Below are 19,747 nucleotides of genomic sequence, written 5' to 3'. Positions count from 1 at the left end.
TGTCCTGATTGGTTCATTAGGTTCAGGTGTGCAGAGTGTGTGTGAGACTGACAGAATTCACAATGAATTCTGGGTGTATGACAGGAAAGTATTTACCGCTTCTATTAATAGAATACACGTTCTCTCGTCCACATCAGGTGCACCTGCTTAAGGAGTCACGGTGCTGTTTAAAGAGAAAAAAAAAAGTAATTTTTCCTCATGTAGCCCTAAAAGTCGAGCTGTCTGAGTAATTATGATAATCTGAAATTTTCTCTATTGTGCTCCAGCCTCACACATATTCACTGTATTTTCCCATGATAGCTCATGAAATATGGAACGGCTCTTTTGTTTGTTTACTTGTTGGCCTGTCAGCAGGGCCTCATGCTGCTTACAAGCTGTGGGAGGTTACAGTGAAGGTCAAGGAGAGACGCTAGCTGTTGGGTGTGTGTGTGTGTGTGTGTGTGTGTGTGTGTGTGTGTGTGTGTGTGTGTGTGTGTGTGTGTGTGTGTGTGTGTGTGTGTGTGTGTGTGTGTGTGTGTGTGCGTGCGCACTTGCGTGTGTGCAAGCAGTGGATTGAATTTAAGTTTTATATACAGTCTTCACCAGATAAACTGCGCGTTTGTGTGTACAAATGTGTGTTCAGGATTTTGTTTGCACTTTCAGGGAACTGTAATTGTGTGTGTGTGTGTGTGTGTGTGTGTGCGTATAGCAGGATTTCTGCTGTGTGTGTGTGGGTGTGTGAATGTATGAATATGTGTGTTTGGAAATTTGTGTTTAAGGACGTGTGTGCATGTTCATTTTGGTGTTTGTGCATGCCTGTTCAGCTTTTTGTGTGTTTGGCGAGGCATGTATGAATAATTTGTGTGGTATTGGGTATATGTGAGTTTGTGTGACCGTGCGTGCGTGCGTGTGTGCGTGTGTGTACTGTGCTTTACCAACTGTGGACATATTCCTGTGTGGTAGAGCAATGCAGTGCAGACTTTGCCAGAGTATCATGCAAGATATTAAATGCTGACAAGCAAAGGAGAGAATATAGGATAATGGTGTGTGTTTGTGTGTGTGTGTGTGTGTGTGTGTGTGTGTGTGTGTGTGTGTGTGTGTGTGTGTGTGTGTGTGTGTGTGTGTGTGTGTGTGTGTGTGTGTGTGTGTGTGTGTGTGTGTGTGTGTGTGTGTGTGGCCGACTCCCTGCAGGGCTCGTTGTGAGTGGATGAGCATCAGGCCCCGTTACTATCCTGTGGGCTGATGGCCCTATGACACTCGCAGGGAGGATATGGCTGGCCCCAGCCCACACACACGCATGCCTTTCCAAAAAGGCACACACACACACACACACTTTTTAACACAGAGACACACATTCACTTTTCAGGCATTATTTTGCACTCATGTTGAGCTGTAATGTCCACGTACACACACCACGTTCACACATTGCTCAGATTTCTCATTACAGAACCAGTGGTTACTCCTGCTCTCCTCAGCCTCTGTCCTGAGGTCTGGAAGTCTTTTTTACTGTAGCTCCCGAAGCCCTCATTACCTCCACCTCCTTTACTTCCACTCAGCGCTTCACATCCCTTCAGGACATCCATACACCCAGACAGCACCGAGCTCCCCGCAAACCGCCAGCAGAGCTGCTGCTGAACCATCCCACGCTCTCTTTACCAGAACACCCCAAAGCCAAGACACATTTTGCTTCCTCCGTTGCTATCTGTGTGCCTGGAAATCCTGTTAACCCTCATCTCACTGCCGGCCATGTTCAGTGCTCATCTTTGCTTCTTTTTTTTTTTCCTTTTTTTGGAATTGAAACTTGAGATGCACACTGAAGCCAGTGGAAGCCCTGCAGGTGGATGGTTGTCTAATCAAGGGTTGCAAATTGGATCAGACCTCAAAAAATGAATTGAAATAGTCTCCCAAAAGGAGTGAAAGAAGAATATATAGCTGTATTTACCTTGTATATATTTCTTCTAGAGTATAGGTAATTGAGAATGTGTTGAAATTAGATTTTAGACCAATTTACCAATTTCAAATTTAAAGGAATCTTGAAGTCATTAAGAAAAAAACATTTTCAGATATCAATTTATGGAAACAAAGTGTTGCTGTTTATGTACTTTATAGTGTCTACAGTATGTTAGACTGGCTAGAGAGGTCAGACGAGTAATGGAAGAAGCAAGTCTTTTGGGCTAAAGCTTTTCCTGCATCCTATTTTAAAAATGCAGTGTTATTGTGGTAAAAGCCTTCAAACCTCAGTCGGTTAATATTAAAAATCAATATAAACAAGTGTAAAACAGCAAACAATCCACTTTTGCATGACAAGATTGAGAATACATGAATTTTCTTACATTTATATGTGAACCAGAAGGAATCATTTATGGCAAATTACTGTCCTGCATTCAAAATCTGCTGAAAAATCAGTTCCATCATATTTTGGACTCTGTCCCTGCCAAAATATTATACCACAGATAGAAGTGGAAGGATTTAATCAGAACCAACATCAATAAGCAAAATCAGATCAATGACAAATAAACAAAGTATCTAGTCATTAGTTAGCACAGAACAAATCTGACGAAGTTGCATGAGATACACGCAATTCGCCCCTTCTTGTTTTTAATGTAACTGATTATAAAATAGTGTCAGTTGTATCCTGGTGTGCGCTGGGATATTGAATTTTTGATCTACTGTGATTTGCCCTGTACTGGCTGCACCCAGAAGAAAAATTTTCTTGTTTGTTTTTCAACAGTTTAAATGCAAATGAACCATTTGTTGGGTTAAAAAATGTTGGAAATGTTCACATCTTTCATGTAGATACTTCTTACAAGGGATGGAACAAAATATCGATCGAGGAATAAATTGTAGTGGTTCCTATTGCGATACATTATTGATACAGGTTCACTAAATGGATTTCTGACTTACCAGATTCACTACTTCATGTGTCCACCTGGCGGCGCTTTTAAAATAAGTGAGGGGGTAAAGTTGAAGAGGAACCTCACAGGGGGGAAATGGTGGACAGTGCAGTTACACAGATTGAGAAGCTTTTAATGAGACATGTCCTGTGTTCCAATACCCATACTGCCATACTATTTATTATGCCAGAAAAAGATTTAATATGTCCCAATATTAGGTATTTTAAATGCCATATGCCGAAATACCAGGATGTCACATTTTGCATTATGCAGGTCAGCATGCTTTTCTAGCTACTCTGACCCACAATCCTCGGCGCAGCGGAAGACATGTCACATAACGTCACGGTGTGTCACGCAAATACAAACAAAGATAGCGCAAACATTTGACAGAATGACAGACACCGGACTGACAGATGAAAGCACATTTAAGGGAGGCCCTTAGATGGATAGAGGAGCTAGAGGGTCAAAGTTCAAGGCGACAAAGTAGTAGGTCTCAATTGTATGCATACTGCATGCAACACAATGCGCTTTGTAAGGGCAGCTGCAGTACGTACTAAAAGTTAAAAGAAAAAAGTATGCAGTTCAGGATGCACCCAATAGTTGCATCCTTCTTTTAAACATTTAACTCCATAACTGCTTTGCTTTCTGGCATTTCAGCCTTTTGGCTAGTGGCTGTTTTACATTGGAATGATGGCACACATGGGCATGTACAAGTTGCAGTCAGTGTGTGTGTGTGTGTTAAAGAAGAAGAAGACTTTATGCACTGTTTTGCACACATTTTCAGGGGTATTGTTTCTTCTTCAGTTATACATTGTGATGTATTGTAGAGGATTGTCTTGCAGTGTGTCAAGTATCACAGAATCGTGGTTTCCTGATACCATCATTATCATGGGCAACGTATCGTGATAGTATCATAGTGTGAGTTACTCTGTGATTCCACCCCTGCTCATTACATTCATTTTGCAGATGTTTTTGTCCAAGGCAACATCATTACAACTCCCAAGAAACGGCTTCACGGCTTAAAAAATCCCACAGAAAATTCCTTTTATAGTCGTATTTTGGGGAAAATATCATGCTTAGGATAACCTGTCAGGACCAATTACAGCATTGAATATGTGCTACTAAAACATTTGTGTAGCATCACATATCTGTTGGTCAGAAGGCTTTATGAAGGCTTCATAAAGCTGTTAAAAATGGTGCGCTGTCGTCTGTTGTTTGCTTGCCTCTCAGGCCCACACTGTTTGTGTGCCATCATTAGTCATCAGCGCTCAGTTCAAACGGAGCTCTGAGCAGCCGCTCCCCCCCGAAAGACAGACAGCACAGGACCAAGAGAAATCCTGTCTGGCCCAGTGCCGATGTAGAGTGATGTCATCCACACACACACACACACACACACACACACACATTCACGCACACACATCCAGTCACACAAAGCAAATGTGCACTCACGAGGCGCCGTGGGACATCTACTCCTACAAACACTCTCCTGTGTGAACATGTGCAGCCAAATCAACATACATACATCAGTAGTATGTTTTTCTTCCCTCCTCTCTCTCTCTCTGTCTCTCTCTCTCTGTCTCTCTCTCTCTCTCTCTCTCATTATTAAATAAGATTAAATGAATCATTTATGAACATTTGGGAGTGACAGAGGCAAGGGACGAATAGAACATGAAGCGCACCTGTGCATTTTGCCGACGGCATGTTGCGTAACAGCAGCGTGTTTCCTTGCTCTTATGGAATTACATTAGTAGCAGGACTGTATTGGAGGCCCCTGCCCCCCTCCCGCAGTGACACGCAGCGTCTCCTAGTTTTGTCAGCAGGCGTCTTATCGTACATGGCACGCTGTCTGTGTAAAGAAACGCTCAGGCTCTCCTTTTTACACACTCGGCTGCATGCTGCTGCTCACACACATCGCACACGCATATTGACACACACCTGAGACACCTAGGAAGGTGACGGGTTATGGGGAGTAAATAAAGCAGGATAGATTGCTCTCTGGAGAGGCAAGTGGATCACATGGTTTGCATGATGTGGCTGTTGCTTACGGTTTTGGATGAATGCTCCTACAAAGGATGGATGAGCATGCCAGCTGGAGAGAAGCTATGATTGTTGAACTCTCAGACCAAGTAGTTTGTAAGCCCAGCAGTGCTGTCAGCTGGAAGTCATCCCTCTCAATCATCACCCGCTAGAAGTGTGTGGTGTTGTCTGTATCTGTAGAGACCCTGTCTTCTGCTTGTATTCCCTTATATTCTTTGTATTTTGCTGTGTTTTAGGGTTGCCATGTTTAATAAATTTTCCTACCAACTAATAAGCTTGTGACGACAACGGTGCTCCTGATCTTTTCACATAAAAAGATCTTTCAAGCACTGTGTTACTTTACTGCTAATGCAAACCAAACATTTCCTACTTCTGCTTTACCTTAAAAGCATTTAACTCGTGAAACACGAGTTGACTTTTATTTTGAAGTAGGCCTAGTCACAGGAAATGCACTGTGTTCAGTGAGTTTAGCAGTTACTGCTATCCTTCATCAAAAATTTGTCTACAGAGCAAAACAAGATTTTCATTCATTAAGCATTTGTTGACACCAGATCAGTTTCAAAATGTGTCACAGAGTAGTTTTATTCAGTCTGTGGGAGTAATGGAACAAGAGAGAGCTGTTAGATGAAGAGCTGCAGGTGACAGGCTGCACACCTCCAACTTCTCAGTGAGGTAACCAACTCCTTTTTCCTCATTAGCGTGTTAAAGGTTCCCTCAGAGGTCCAATTTGTAAGACAGTTGATTATTGATCATTCCCAATACTGACGCTTCGGGGTGGTGGCTGGCCCGACAAGATGACAAGTTGGTAATGAGACTCAATAATCAACTGTCTTACAAATTGGACTTTTAAATGTTTACTATTAGCACTGAGTTGAAATCCAAAATATTGTCAAACTGGTGTTTTTTTTCAGGATGTTTCTTGGCACAACCAATCCTGGAGGTCATCAGATGCTGACGCTTTAGGTTGAAATCGCTTCCTGCACCTTTGAATTGCATGTTTACAAACAGCAAGACAAATCCAGCATAGTATGCCTTTAAACTCCAATTTCAGACATGCAGATTTCAGTGATGAGATTCAGGATTCCTCTAAGCTTATGCATGCAGTCATTCTCTATATCTATCTTCCTTGTACAAATGTAATCTGAACTGATGCATTAGTCTCTAAAGTTTCATCAAAAGTGACAGTGAAGATGTCTGCCAAGTGTCCTGTCAGAATAAGAATCAGAATCAACTTAATTGGCCGAGAACGTTGACGAGGAAGGAAGTCCATATGTCAGCAGCTCTTAATATATTTACACACAGTGCTAAGAGTAGACATACTGTCAGCTGCGAATATAAACATAATACTCTACAAAGATAACATGGCTGAGACATAAACATACAGGTTTTATATACAGTATAGGCAGGTAGGGAAGAAAATATACTGAATATAATGAGAATTTTTCTATCCAGGTCTGTGGTCGGATTGTGCAACATAGCAGTGGAAAGAATACTGGAATACTCCATCCATCCATCCATCCATCCATCCATCTGCGCATCCATCCTAATTTTCATTATTTTATTAAAATGTCATATACTATTGCAATATTATGTATTTTCTGTAAGATATCTCTTTAATTATCTAATTACGTCTTTTATTCAAATTCTAAACCACCCTGAGTTGCCATTGTGTATCAAATGTTGTCTCGAAAACAACTGCTACAAAATCAGCACCACTTAAAACTGTAAAATGTGAGATATGCTGGATAAAGTTATAAGACTTTCACCTGACAGCCATTAACGATACTGAATCCACTGATATTGTTGCAGCCTCATGCATGAAATCGGATCAGTAAAGCTTTTGGCACTGTAATCATAAGCCTACTTTAAACCTGAACAGCTTTTTTGCAGTGATTAGCGTCAAAGTGTCTCGCATTAATGCCAGAGAGAAGCTTTTGTCATAGTCTGCTAATTTGTTTTTTGGCAGCGTTTCAGTCACAGAGGTGCTCGCAGCCTATCACAGCCCCCACTCTGATGTGTCATCTCTTCTCTCCTCTGCAGGTATGATTTAGACTCCAAGAGCGACAACCTCTCCAAACACGTGAGTGCCTCCTTCACCTCAGCTGTTTAACAATCAGTCATGCATTCATGGAAATATCATACAGCCAAATGTTTGCCCTCTCACTACAATAGCAGCCTGATTTGAATTGGAATGTCAGAGGTAACGGGAACAAAACAATCGTGTCGGCATTTAACTCTTCTTAACGAAAAGACTGAGGATTTTTGTGAGCCATATCAAAGACATTCTGAGACTTTTTACACACCTGAGAAATGTTTCTGACCGTTTCTGAAAATATTTTCAAATGAAGTTACACTTGTGACTAAGATGTGGAATGGAGGCAGGATATTTTACAGTTAACAATAAACTTTATTGTCTAAAATTCAGTAGTGCACTGAAACAGTAAATGTACTGGGAATTTAATAATAATAAATTATATCAAGCATCTTTTTCTGCATTATAATCTCTCAAAATAAGTTTTGTGTCGGTGCACATCGGGCAGCATATACGGTAATACCGATATGTAATTGGGTAACTGATATATCGGTCGGGCTCTAGCATAATAATACTCCATACTTCATCAGCTCAACTCATCTCCATCAGCACCAGTGTACAGATATTTTGGTGTGCTGGTTTAAACAGGTGCCTCATGAATGCAACAAGGACAAAATATTGTAATATAAACAGTTTGTTGCATGGATTTCAAGAGAGCGAGAGAGAGGGACAGCTCATCAAAATGATCAAATAGATGATGGGAAAGATCATGAACAATCTGACGGGCCTTTCTAAAGCAGAGACAAGTGTCAACTGAAAGGCTTTAATAAATAGATGAGATCGTATCAGCTTTGTCACTCCTTCTCATGAGGGGCTCAGTTTTTGCAAACATCCTGCGTGCCTCCTGCCACTGCTGATGATGGAGTGCAGGTTGACGTTACTCCCAAACACAATTCATTCATTCCTGCTTTTCCTGGTCCAGCTCTACAAACCTGTAACGTCAGATTTCACTGCCCTACAGCCCCATCCATCACTTTCAGTTCAAGCAGAAGCTCCAGCAGCACCCTGCTCCAGTTCTGTCTATAAACCCGGGCTCCATCTCCACCCCCAGCCCCCGTTCCTATTAACCGGCTTCAGCCTCATTGCCAACTGCAGGCGGAGTTCTTTTCCTCAGCCCCAACCCCAGTGCGCCCCCGGGCTTTTACTGAGAGCGCTGAGCAATGTGAGTGTGGCGACTCACTCTCAGCATGAAAGCTGAGGACGCTTGGATGCGTCCTGTCGTAGCTGTGGATGTGTGGGATTAGAGATCTGGCACGCAGTGATGGCTCTATTGTCCGGGCACAGTCCATCCCCTGTCGCATGGCTTTAAATAACAGAAAGTGGAAGAAAATGGAAAAAATGCACACAAGTACAGTATCTGTCTTGGCAGCTTCAGTGGCAGCGTTGGAGGACGCCTCCTTGCTCTCATCACAGCAGATGTTTTTCCTACGCCATATGGTTTGCATACCTTGTGCAGATATGGCTGTAGGGGATGATGTGCAGAGACAGAGCATTCAGGAAAATCTAATTAAGAGTATCCTCGTTTCCTCGTAGATGGAGTGGATGATGCTTTTTCATCCTGACAGACACTTGTCACGGCCCTGTACACAATTCTGTGTTCCACTCCTCTTTCTCTTTGTGGTAAAATACACCAATACCCTTCTTGCAAATAGTAATCTCATTTCAAAGTCTTTATTTTAAACTTGATGATTAGCAAATGAATCCAGGCAGGGAAATAGCTTATTTGTTTGCAGGCAGTAATTAAGTTAACTGGCGGCGTGTTCCCTCACGACTATTTGAAAGCAGTCAGGATTTTACTGCAAACGTGTATTCCCCTTATTAAACGTGCTATTGTTAGAAAAGCCTTTTGTGACATTGGACAAAGGGGGAAAAAAGACTCGTCTGACTGCACCAGTGAAAAGTGGACAGTGATTTCCAGCCTAGAGTTAAGGACCCCTCTAAGGGACCTGAAAATAAATCTTAGGCATTGTGACATGATGCTCTGCAAATTTCAGTTTTGTCAGGCTTTTCTCTACTCGTTAACTTCTTTCCTTATGAAATCCTGAATAGTTTTAGCTCGTTTTCAAAGAATCGGTCTGAGAAGTTTAAGTTTGAACTATTGGATTCTGTAATGAGGCTTAGTAGCACCAACTGCTTCATTTCAGAGACTTCCAAGTCTGGTATTTACCAAAATTGGTCTTATACTCATCCTTTTGTCTATTATGACTAAGTGTTTGACAGTTTGCCTCAACAGCTACAGTGATTTCCAAGAGACTGCTTTATGTGTTAACTGTTGGTCCGACTCAGTCTTGTTTGAGATGATTTCTGAAAAATACTTTTTGGATTCTTTTACCTATTTCTAGTGGCTTTTGTTGTGCGTTTTTTAAAATCAGTTTGACCTGATGAAGATCAGGTGTGTGTTTATGAAATACATAAACCTGCCCACAGTGATAAACATACCAAAACGAGTTGTAATTCAAGTAATATACAATGTGAACTAAAGATTTGAAAAATGCGCAAAATATCTCAAATATAACAACTACAATGGCACTCAGTAGAGCGTATACCTCTGCCAAGGCCCTACAGATCGATGTAATTCAATCAAGCCTTATCCAATATCAAATAAAACATATTTAAATCCGCTGGCCCTGGATTTTTTATTTGGATCTGCATCAAATTGTAGTCCCTCTACCTCAATACACCCAATTTTTTTCATCAAAATCCATGCATTATTCTTTATATGTATATTATATTTACATATTTTGTGTAATCTTGCTGACAAACCAACCAACCAACAAGCTGATAAAGCAAATGCTGACCCCAATTGGTGAAGGTAAAAACACAGTTAAAATATCCATCTATAACAAATGGTCACCACACCCATATGAATTATTACCTGAATTAATTGACAAAAATATGAGGATCAGACCCAGAAATTGTGGATTTCTCATCAACTCACTGAAGCACTTCTACATTTTCACTTTAAGGACAAATACATAGACATGTACTGTATATTTGAGGCCAAATGAGCAGCCAGACTTGAAGATCAGATGTAGGACTGGTGAAAATCAGCTGTGATATTTTTTTACTCGGAGATACCCTCCAAACCTTTTTTTTTTTCTTGCCACCACTGAGCCAGTTAATCTGAGGCACTTCAGCCTCTGGCCTCAGATTTCTGAGGCATAGTAGGCGCTGTGTCCGGGGCTGCTAGCTAGCAGCACACTTCTTATGGAAAGGACAGAGCGTTTTTTGTCATCTCTTTTTGTTTCGAGACCTCGGCTGGGGGAGAAATTTGCTCAGCCGGCAAAGATCTTTGGAGCAGCCCTTTCTGCCCGCCGGACTCAACATGGCTCATCTGTCAAGCACTTTTACACACACACACACACACACACACACACGCATGCACAAGCGCACGCACACATGCAAACACAATCTGGTAGGGGTGGCCTCAGTATCAGTGCATGAACAATCATTCCTGGCCCGTTGTAAACAGACTTTTTAAACCCCCCTGCCCTTTTCTGCTTTGCTCTTCTTGCTGGCTCCTCCTCCCCAAACTGAATCCTCTCCTCTGGTCACCCTACACTGATCAACAAGGACACAGGCTCTTCTGCATACTGGGCTAAGAAAAGACAAAGGAAGACATTCAATTTAAAAGATCTGATTTTTAAATGTTAACAAACATGGAAATAAGCCGAGGAAGTGAAAAACTTTACAACCCACGAGGCTGCTTCTCCAGTCCTGCTTTGTTTATGTTCTGTGTGCCTCTGTGGAGCTCACATTATGAGCATAAATGGAGAAAAACTGTTTGGCTTGTTATGTTTTAATTGAACAGCTTTCTCTGCGTGTCCCTGCTGATCTGTATGATCGCTGTTTGTTCAGTCAGATGGAAGTTAATCCCACAGCTGGCTTCATGAAAGATAGTATGATGAAAATGATTATTTCCAGTGTAGGTTCAGCTGCTGAATTCTCAGCTAATCAATAAATCATTTCATTTATAGAATGTTTTTTAAATTGTGAAAAATGCCTATTTATAATTTCTCAGAGCCCAAGATGACTGATGTTGATGATTGTTTTATCTGAGCAACAGACCAAAATCTGCTTACTATCATTTATTGCACAGAAATCAAATCAAATCAAATCAAATCATCACATTTAACAACCCGGACACAAAGAATTTTTGTCATTTTTGAGGATTAAACATAAAACTGGAAAAAATGGTGTCGTTAAATTAAAATAGATTTACTAAAACTGAAATAAAATAGTTGGAATGAAATAAAAATAAACCCTTTATCGTGAAAAGAAACAGTAACATTTTATTAAAACTTGTTTTTAAACGGTATCTACACTGTTTCTGACATCATATGGTGTAAAATGATGCATTTGAAACAGTGAATGCTAAAATAAAGAAATATCAAGAACATCTTCATAAAAGATTCACTCTGCACCTCGTCCCTCTGCTCTTCCTCCTGCAAATGTTTCTCTATTTTCTGCCCCACGTGTTTTCTTGCATGTTTTTCACAGGACTTCCTGGGCCAGGCATTCTGTACGCTAGGTGAGATTGTCGGCTCCCTGGGAAGCCGCTTGGAAAAGCCTTTGATGTAAGTAGCACACGTTGCACACACACACACACGCACCAACAAACAAACAAACACACCTACTTCTATTTTAATTAGACACTCATAATTGAAAGCGAAGGGGCAAACGACCTGTGTTGCATTACTCTAATCAGAAAGACACTGTCATTAGGTGCCACAAAAAGCTGCTTGGGATCTTGTTTTGATTTCAGATTCAGCACCATTCAGTGACATGAATGGAAAATCAGCATGTTATTTTAAGATCTCTTGCAAACTGTTTGTCTTTGAGGGAAGCGAAGCAGGGGCATGAAAATGAGCCAAGATGTTGATGAAAGCGAACACTGTCTCCATCAGCCAAATGAGATGAATAGTTAAACAGCAGCAGGCCTAATGACAGTCTGTAAACATGTTGAGATGGTAAACAGCGTGTAGTGAAAAGGGACAGTTCACCCAACGGGAAGATGTCAGTGGCGACTTCTCAGCTCGTTGTCTGAAGAAGCCTAAACTGAACTGAAGCCTCAACTGAAGCCTGAAGAAATAATCAGGGACATTCTCACATGAATAAATGTCTGATTCCTGCCCTCTATCACTGACTAGTAAAGCAAAACAGTGATTAAACCTCTAACCAGTTCATGGAAGATTTCACACTTGCTGCTCTTTGTGCAGTTAGTTTCTGTTTGAAAACATCCTCTAGTGCACAGGAAATCTCCCACTCTCACTCTTTTCATGTTTCCTTTCACTCTTTAATGTCAACTATCTAATACTGACAAAAATGAGGCAAAATAAACCGAGTCATAAAAAGAGGAAAAACTGAGCAGTTAACACGGACACCTACAGGGCTGAAGAGACAAAGAAGTGTGTCGTCAACAAAAGGTTTGATGTTGCAAATTACAGATTATATATTATATATATAGACTAATAGATTCACTTTCCAATGAGTGAATGCCTGTCAGTCCATGCTTGTTTTACCTCGGTTTCTATCCTCCATCAGCAGGGTTGCTGATGCACTTCTCCACCACAGACTGTACTGAAATCACTGTATCAAATCAGCCCAGAACAAAAATGAGCCCATAAAACTAAAGGATACATCCTCTCTTAGCAAACTTGATCTACAAATATACACACAAATATACAAACTGTAGTGAGACATTTACTCTTAAACCCATCATAGACTCCTCATAAGACAGTTCTCTACTTTACCACATTCATAAACTGGGTTGAAGTGTCCTGTATTCTCTCAGCTGCACTGTAACTGCCCTCCAACACACACGCACACACAGCAAAACTGCAGCATCTTCATATCCCAACAATAGAGCCATTTTTGGTTGCTTTTGTTTTTTCCTCCTGAGCCAACGAGCCATCAGCGGTCTGACCCTCACCTCAGCCACACAGTGTGTGTTTGTGTGTGTGTGTGTGTGTGTGTGTGTGTTTGTGTGTATGTGTGTGTGGAGGAATCAACGAGTGGTTGCAGCTGAATGGGCCTGCTGAAGAATGACACACAAGAAATATGATGTAAGAATGTGTTGCTGTCGCTGAGTTATGTAATCTGCCTGCAGTCATTCACTCAGATCTGTTCTGCGTGTGTGTGTTTGGTGCATACTGTACCTGCATGTTTTATTTTTATTCCTTTTTTTTTAGATTTGTGAGGATATTTTTAGGTGTTCTTTGTTATTCTGGGATCCTTGTCTGTATTTGTAAGTTTGAACAACACACACTGTGTGTGTGTGTGTGTGTGTGTGTGTGTGTGTGTGTGTGTGTGTGTGTGTGTGTGTGTGTGTGTGTGTGTGTGTGTGTACTCACTCAGCTGCCTCCAAGTGAAACAGAAGAAAAAACCCATCTTAAGTCAAAAGCATCACACTCCTGCTCAGTGGAGTGGAGGCGGATCACAAAAATAAAGAGCAAAAAAGACGATTGAGCTGACTGAGATGACAGTCTGCTCCAAACAATCAAAACAGTTTCATTGTGAGATGATGTCACACTTTGTTTATGATACAAATTAACTTCAGTGACAAACAAAACACTTCACAAACCATCCTGTGTCACAAAAATCTGTCTGCAACAATCCTTAGCCGCTGCTTTTGACTGAAGAGTATTAAGTTTGCCAGGATGTTTTCCAGCTGCAAATGTAGGATTTTTTTAAATGGCTTTCTTACCATTTGTGAGACATGCGTGCATTTTTGTGTGCATTTTTTTTGCACATATTTGAATGGAAAATGTGCCAGATGTATCCCAACATTGTCTTTCACGATCCTTACATAGAAGGGAGTGAGAGAGACTCAGTAAAAAAGTGCACCGCAGGTCGATCCGATCACAAAATACAGCAGGTAGAGAAGGCGATGAGACCACTAACATTATATGACCAGGGCAAACATTAGTCTACCCAAACCAAAACTGCTTAAGAGTCTGTTTTTGAAAAGTTGTTCTCCAACACGCCCAGCACGTCTTCTGTGTGAGGACATTTGAAAACAAATCAGTCAGTTATACAAGGTCCCAACTTTCTTATTTAATTTGGCTAACTAATTTTAGACAGGAAAGAATAACAGCAGCAGCTAGCTGCTAGCATTCTCTCAAGGCGTGCACACATGAGTGACATATTGAGACTACCAGCCCAAAACTGTTTTTTGGAATATCCAGATTGTATCCAGATTGATTTTGGGAGGTATGGACAGCAAAAAAAAACACTCAAAAAAATGTATCCACCATTTCATAATTATTCCTTTCACAATGTAAGCTTATGAGAAAAAGTCTTTTTGCATCATGTGACAATGTAATCACACACTTTGGCCACTACGAAAACTTCCTGGAGGCTTGTTCTGGACCCAAAGATCTGATCTGATGACTTGCAAATAAAAGTGCCAACACGCCGTCTTTCAGGTCTGATTTGAGAGACAAATCAGATGTGCCTGCTGTGTGAACATAGCCATAGAGACTTGACGTGTGACCTGCCTTCTGGGTCTGACAGATGACGATTGGCCTTGAATATGATCTATCCATTGAGGAAGGGACCGCCTGTACTGGGTCGGCCCAAATTTCATTGCTTCATTAGACGTCATGTGGCTGTTACTTTACTTAAACATTGGTGTTTATCCAGGAAGTAGGACAGTGGCATATGCTGTTAAACTGGAAAAAACTGTGAATAGCAATACAATATACAAAGTCAGACAGGTTATCATTTAAAACTTGACAGGGTGTGCACACTGCCAAAATAACAAACATGAAAACCAGACAAAAAAAGAAAGTACCATAAAGATATCTCACAGATACAAATCCTGATCGAGATAAAGAATACAATTTAAAGTATCGTGCTGCTTTTGCCCCCTTTTCAGTCTGCACTGTGAAATATATACTCTTTATTACAAATATATAAGATATCGATTATCAGCTCCAAAGGGAATTGCAGCCTAAAAATGCATTTTAGTGGAAACCATGTACTGATGTTTTCAGCCTCACTGTCCCTGCACTCTGCAGCCTCTCATCCACTCCTCCATCTTTCTAGTGACTCTTTTTCCTCTTTGCCTCTGTGACTCTATCCATCTCTTTTCTCCCCTCTCTCTCTCTCTCTTTCTCTGCCAGTTTTCCATCTGCCCCCTTACTGAGCAATCTCTTTGCTCATACAGTGAATTAATTTCACAGTTCTTCCCTGTGCATCAAAGGGACAGCAGTGTGTCTCAGGTGATGGGGGGACGGGGGTTATCAAAGCCTCGCTTTAATTTGCCATCAGGTTGTCCACACGTGTTATCATGAGCTCTCTCTGTCATTACTGGACAGTACTTAGCCAAATGAAATTATGTCTCTTCTCTTCTCTTCTCTTCTCTTCCTCGTCGTGAATCAGGCCCGGGGTCTGTGGCATTCATTTGGTCTATTTTTAGTGGTCAGTCTCCCTTGGCTTTATTGGCTGAACGTTACGCTTCGTCAGCTCGGGATGTAAACAAACATTGCTGCTGAAATGTCACTGGATGTGGTTACATTACTTTGATGTTCTTTTTTGAAGGTTTTCATTCAGCTTTAATTAATATCTATTTAGACAGTCAGGCAACAAATGTGAGAGAGACAGAGAGGAAGAGACGTTTGATTCTAGGTCTGCGGGCGTCTCAGCTGAGAGATTTTAACCGCAGAATACTCTTATGCTCTCATGGAAACTGACTTCTACATCCCTTTCACACCTGTTATTAAAATTGGATCTGTACTGATTGCACTAACACCAATCTAAAGTCTCAATACACTGCGATCCAGACTACCTCTAGATGTGGTCAGGCATATCCTATCATATTCTAATCCTGATGTGTATTCATCTACGTAAATATGCAGTGAACCAGTGACCTTCCAATTACTGGACGATCCACTCTATCTCCTGAGCTACAGCTGCCCGCTCTGATATATGCAGTGTAAAAATTAGCTTGTATGTATTATTTGCATTGAAGACGGCTCAGTTTTCTTCTCTTGGTAAGAAACAGAAAAGGTGTAGTTTGCACTCAAGGTTAGATTATGTAAACAGTTTTTGTTTTCAGAAGGCAATGAAAAGACGACGATATAAGAAACTGATGGGGAGCTATAATACAATGTGGTTAATTAATTTCCTCTACATTACTCTGACCTTTCTTCAACCACTCAGACACATTGTCACTTCAACCCTGTGGTTTCAAACTATTGTCCTGCCTGTCACAAACTCATCACTTGAGACTTCAGTCTGCTTGAATATAATACATCATATTAAATATGAAACTTCTTTTTTTGTCTCTCTCTTTTTTTTTCTAGTGGGATCCCGGGGAAGAAATGTGGCACCATCATAGTGAGAGCAGAAGAGCTAGGCAACTGCAGGGTAAGAGCCTGTTTGGTCCAGCTGTTGATTCACTTGAAGTCTGACTTTCAGACTTTTCAGATAATTTCCTCTAAGTAGCCCATATTACTGTTTTTAATATCTTACAAAGTGACAAGTGTGACCCATCTGGTACTCTACACAGTTTGAAATAAAACTGAATTACTGGGTGTTGCTTTTGACAATACACAGATTTTACAATGAATGTCATTAAAATGCTGTAGTTACTAAAAAGTTTTATACAAATTCAAGTCACACAAGAATAGAGGTAAAACATAAATATATTGTCTTTGTACTGTTTTCAATTGAGTTTATGTCAAGAAGGATTAGCAAATAATCATGTTCTGTTTGAGTTCTGAGTCACAACTTCTTTGTATTTCACATTTCTCTTAATACTTTCCTTCAGTGCATTTTAGCTCTGATACTGCATTGCTTTAAGAACGCACCAAAGGCACTATTTGTCAGACAGTAGCGTTGCTATAGCACCAGAAATGTGACTTCAATTAGACAACTGAGTGTATTTTCTTAAAGTCTAAAAATACCAGCGAGCTGCTGCAGCAGCCAGAAGAAGCATCAAGCACAATCACAAAATAGATCCGGTGCTTTATTTAACATGTCTTGTTCACCATTTAAGATTTGTAGTAACTTTTGTTTTTTGTTTCTGTTGGCTCCACTTTTGTTCATGGTGCAAGTTGTCAACCAGTGTAGGAGGACTGGTTTATATTTCAAGACACAGTGGACTGTTTGACACTGTTGTCATGGCTTCTGCTGGACTTTGTGATGAGTCAGACTGTGACTGTGTGTTTGTATCCCTCTTTCTTGCAAAGGGAACAAAACATCAACTCAATCATTTTGGATTAAAAAAGAGCTTTTTCTGAAAAAGTGCCTCATTTTATTGTTAATGTTCCCACCTGTTGTATGTCCTTTTACAACCTTAGAAAACCTTTGTAAAAGAGTCAGAGACACCAATTTCTTTTCTGGCAATATACAATAAGCCAGAATGTGTCGCAGCCTTCAGAGAAGTTAAAACAAGTTTTCCTTTTTCATCATTTTTTCTTAGATGATAAATGAAAGGAGCTCATATCCAGTCTGTGTGCTTTTGAAAGGCATCTAGAGAAGCAAAGCAAACAGCTCAATAAAGAACGAGAGCACAGAGAGATTGTTTGTACCAAAACACTTCCACTTTTTGGAAAACATACTCTTAATTTCTTAACAATAATTATGAATTAAAGATGATATAATGACAATAATATGCAAATCTTCAAGGGTGAAATATAGCCGGATTGTCTCGATTTAATCTTGTAGTCTCTGCTTTAGATCAGGTTGAAAATCTAATTTTGATATCAGCTCCCAAAAGTACTGATTCAGCTGCTGACAATGTGAACTACTTTATCATTTTATCATTTTTGTTTACACAGAATTAATGTTGTGAGCTGTACATTTCATTAATTATACAGGAATCAGAAAGATTGATTTGACTTTTAAAGTCAGAATTATTCTCCAGAATCTATCTGTAAATAGTGGAGAAACAGGGTGCATATACAGACAATAAACAGCAGTATCTAAGGTGTAAACTGTACTGTAGCTATAATTATTTATATTTATTATATATGTATTTATTATTTTATATATATTTGTTTATATGTATTTAACTTTGAGGCTTTATAACATCTATATTTTGGTTACCTCCCTCCTTTTCAGGAGTCGGTGATGCTGCAGTTTTGTGGCAACAAGCTGGATAAGAAGGACTTCTTCGGAAAATCAGATCCTTTCCTCGTCTTTTACCGCAGTAACGAAGACGGATCGTAAGTTGACAAGCAGCTTCCCCTTGGCATTTGTGGACATCAATTTGCTGAATTAACAAAAGCATCTACCTCAGTTGTGCACACAAAAACACACATACACAGCACATGAAGATAAATGTATATAGACACTGTGATTTTTTATGCTCCAAAAAGCTCCCATACAGAGGATATACGGTCTAAACTGCCTGTGTGAGGTTACGTAATTCTCTGTGCTGTATATGTGACTTATGTCGCCGAGCCGTTAACAGGAGACAGCAGCAGAAGGAGGGATGAGCAGAGATAATAGGACGGAGTTGACAAGAGGAAAATAAAGGGAGAAAGGATGGATAAGATGAAGTTAAGTGAAAACTGTGTGTGGAGGTCGCAGTTTCTTTTGCCCCGCAGATGCTTTTATTCAAGTCGACTTCAGCGTCTTAGTGAAGACACACATTCTCTCTTTGTGCAGCTGGGTATTTACTGATGCAGCCTAAATGTTCAGCCGCAGGGTATAACAGCAGCACGCCGCAGCTACAAAGAGCCAGACTAGGTGCCGCAGAAAACAGCACAGGGAGTGGTTATTTGAGCCAAAGATCTTGCTTTATGTAATACTACACTCTGAATAACACTCCAGTTTTAACTTTTAACCCAACTGAAATGAATTTGTATTTTTTGTCTGCAGCAGCATACATGTCTGTACTGCACACCACGTGTCCTGTGTTCTCCTTTGAGAAAAAAAATCAGGAAAAAATATAAAAAATATATTTTATATTTTTGTTTTCATGATGGCACTCATCAGTTTTGCCTACATTTGATGGAGTACAGTTATTTTACCTGCCAATTTTCCATAGAGCAGTTTTGAGTTAAGTGTGTGAACTAATCTCCTGTTAGCAACAGCTCTGAGAGGTTTATTTCCTCTGTTCAATAACTTCTTATCAAAAAGAATGAAACCTTAGGACGGTGTAAACTGACCAGTAGAGGAAAATCCTGGCTAGTGATTTAGCAGTTAGCTCGGCAGCTACAGTGGTACACTAAAAAGCCTTGTGAGCAGTCACTATGTCACGGAGCGTCCTGCCCCACATATTTCACATGGATGAGCAAATGTTATTTTATTGTGTAACAACACCCCGTACGTGGGGAAATTTTAACTTTTGCGGCAGTTAAATTCCAAATGGAATCTGCAGCCGCAGAATTCTGACGACAACTCTGCAGATTTTCATCAGATTTTAAAAGACTGAAGTTGCTGCTCGTAAAACTCAGATCATTCACACATCTCCAGCCACTTGTGCATGTGGGACAGTCGTTTGTTGTTTTCAGTTAGCCTCAGGATGAAAGTTTGTGTTGCAGTGTGACAATAGTTCAAAATTGGATTTACTGCTGAGGTACCAAACACATAATATCTATTTCAACCTGCTTGAAGTAATATTAGGTTGCTTATTTTTGCTCAAAAACAATATTGGTCATCTTAAATGAATATCAAATATCACTTTACAAGCAAAGAAACATTCCGCTGAATTCTGCCTCTGAAAACTGGGAAAAACAAAATCTGCAGAGTTTGCTCTGTCTGCTTATTCGTCATCATGCATTATTGGTCC

The 19,747-nt window shown here is 40.3% G+C and overlaps 1 protein-coding gene across 1 annotated transcript in view; it reads left to right on the top strand.

The window, feature by feature from the left end:
- LOC141001115 (copine-8-like) overlaps positions 1-19,747 on the top strand; it is a 65,106-nt gene that overhangs the window by 24,786 nt on the left and 20,573 nt on the right. Inside the window, exons 5-8 of the mRNA XM_073472083.1 lie at positions 6,951-6,990; positions 11,503-11,579; positions 16,311-16,374; positions 18,073-18,176. Of these exons, the coding sequence (XP_073328184.1) occupies positions 6,951-6,990; positions 11,503-11,579; positions 16,311-16,374; positions 18,073-18,176 (285 nt within the window). The remainder of the gene's footprint in view (positions 1-6,950; positions 6,991-11,502; positions 11,580-16,310; positions 16,375-18,072; positions 18,177-19,747) is intronic.

Source organism: Pagrus major, chromosome 8, assembly GCF_040436345.1.
Source record: "Pagrus major chromosome 8, Pma_NU_1.0".
Lineage (NCBI taxonomy): Eukaryota > Metazoa > Chordata > Actinopteri > Spariformes > Sparidae > Pagrus > Pagrus major.
Note: the sequence above shows the minus strand (reverse complement) of the source record. Positions and strands in the feature narration are given on the sequence as shown.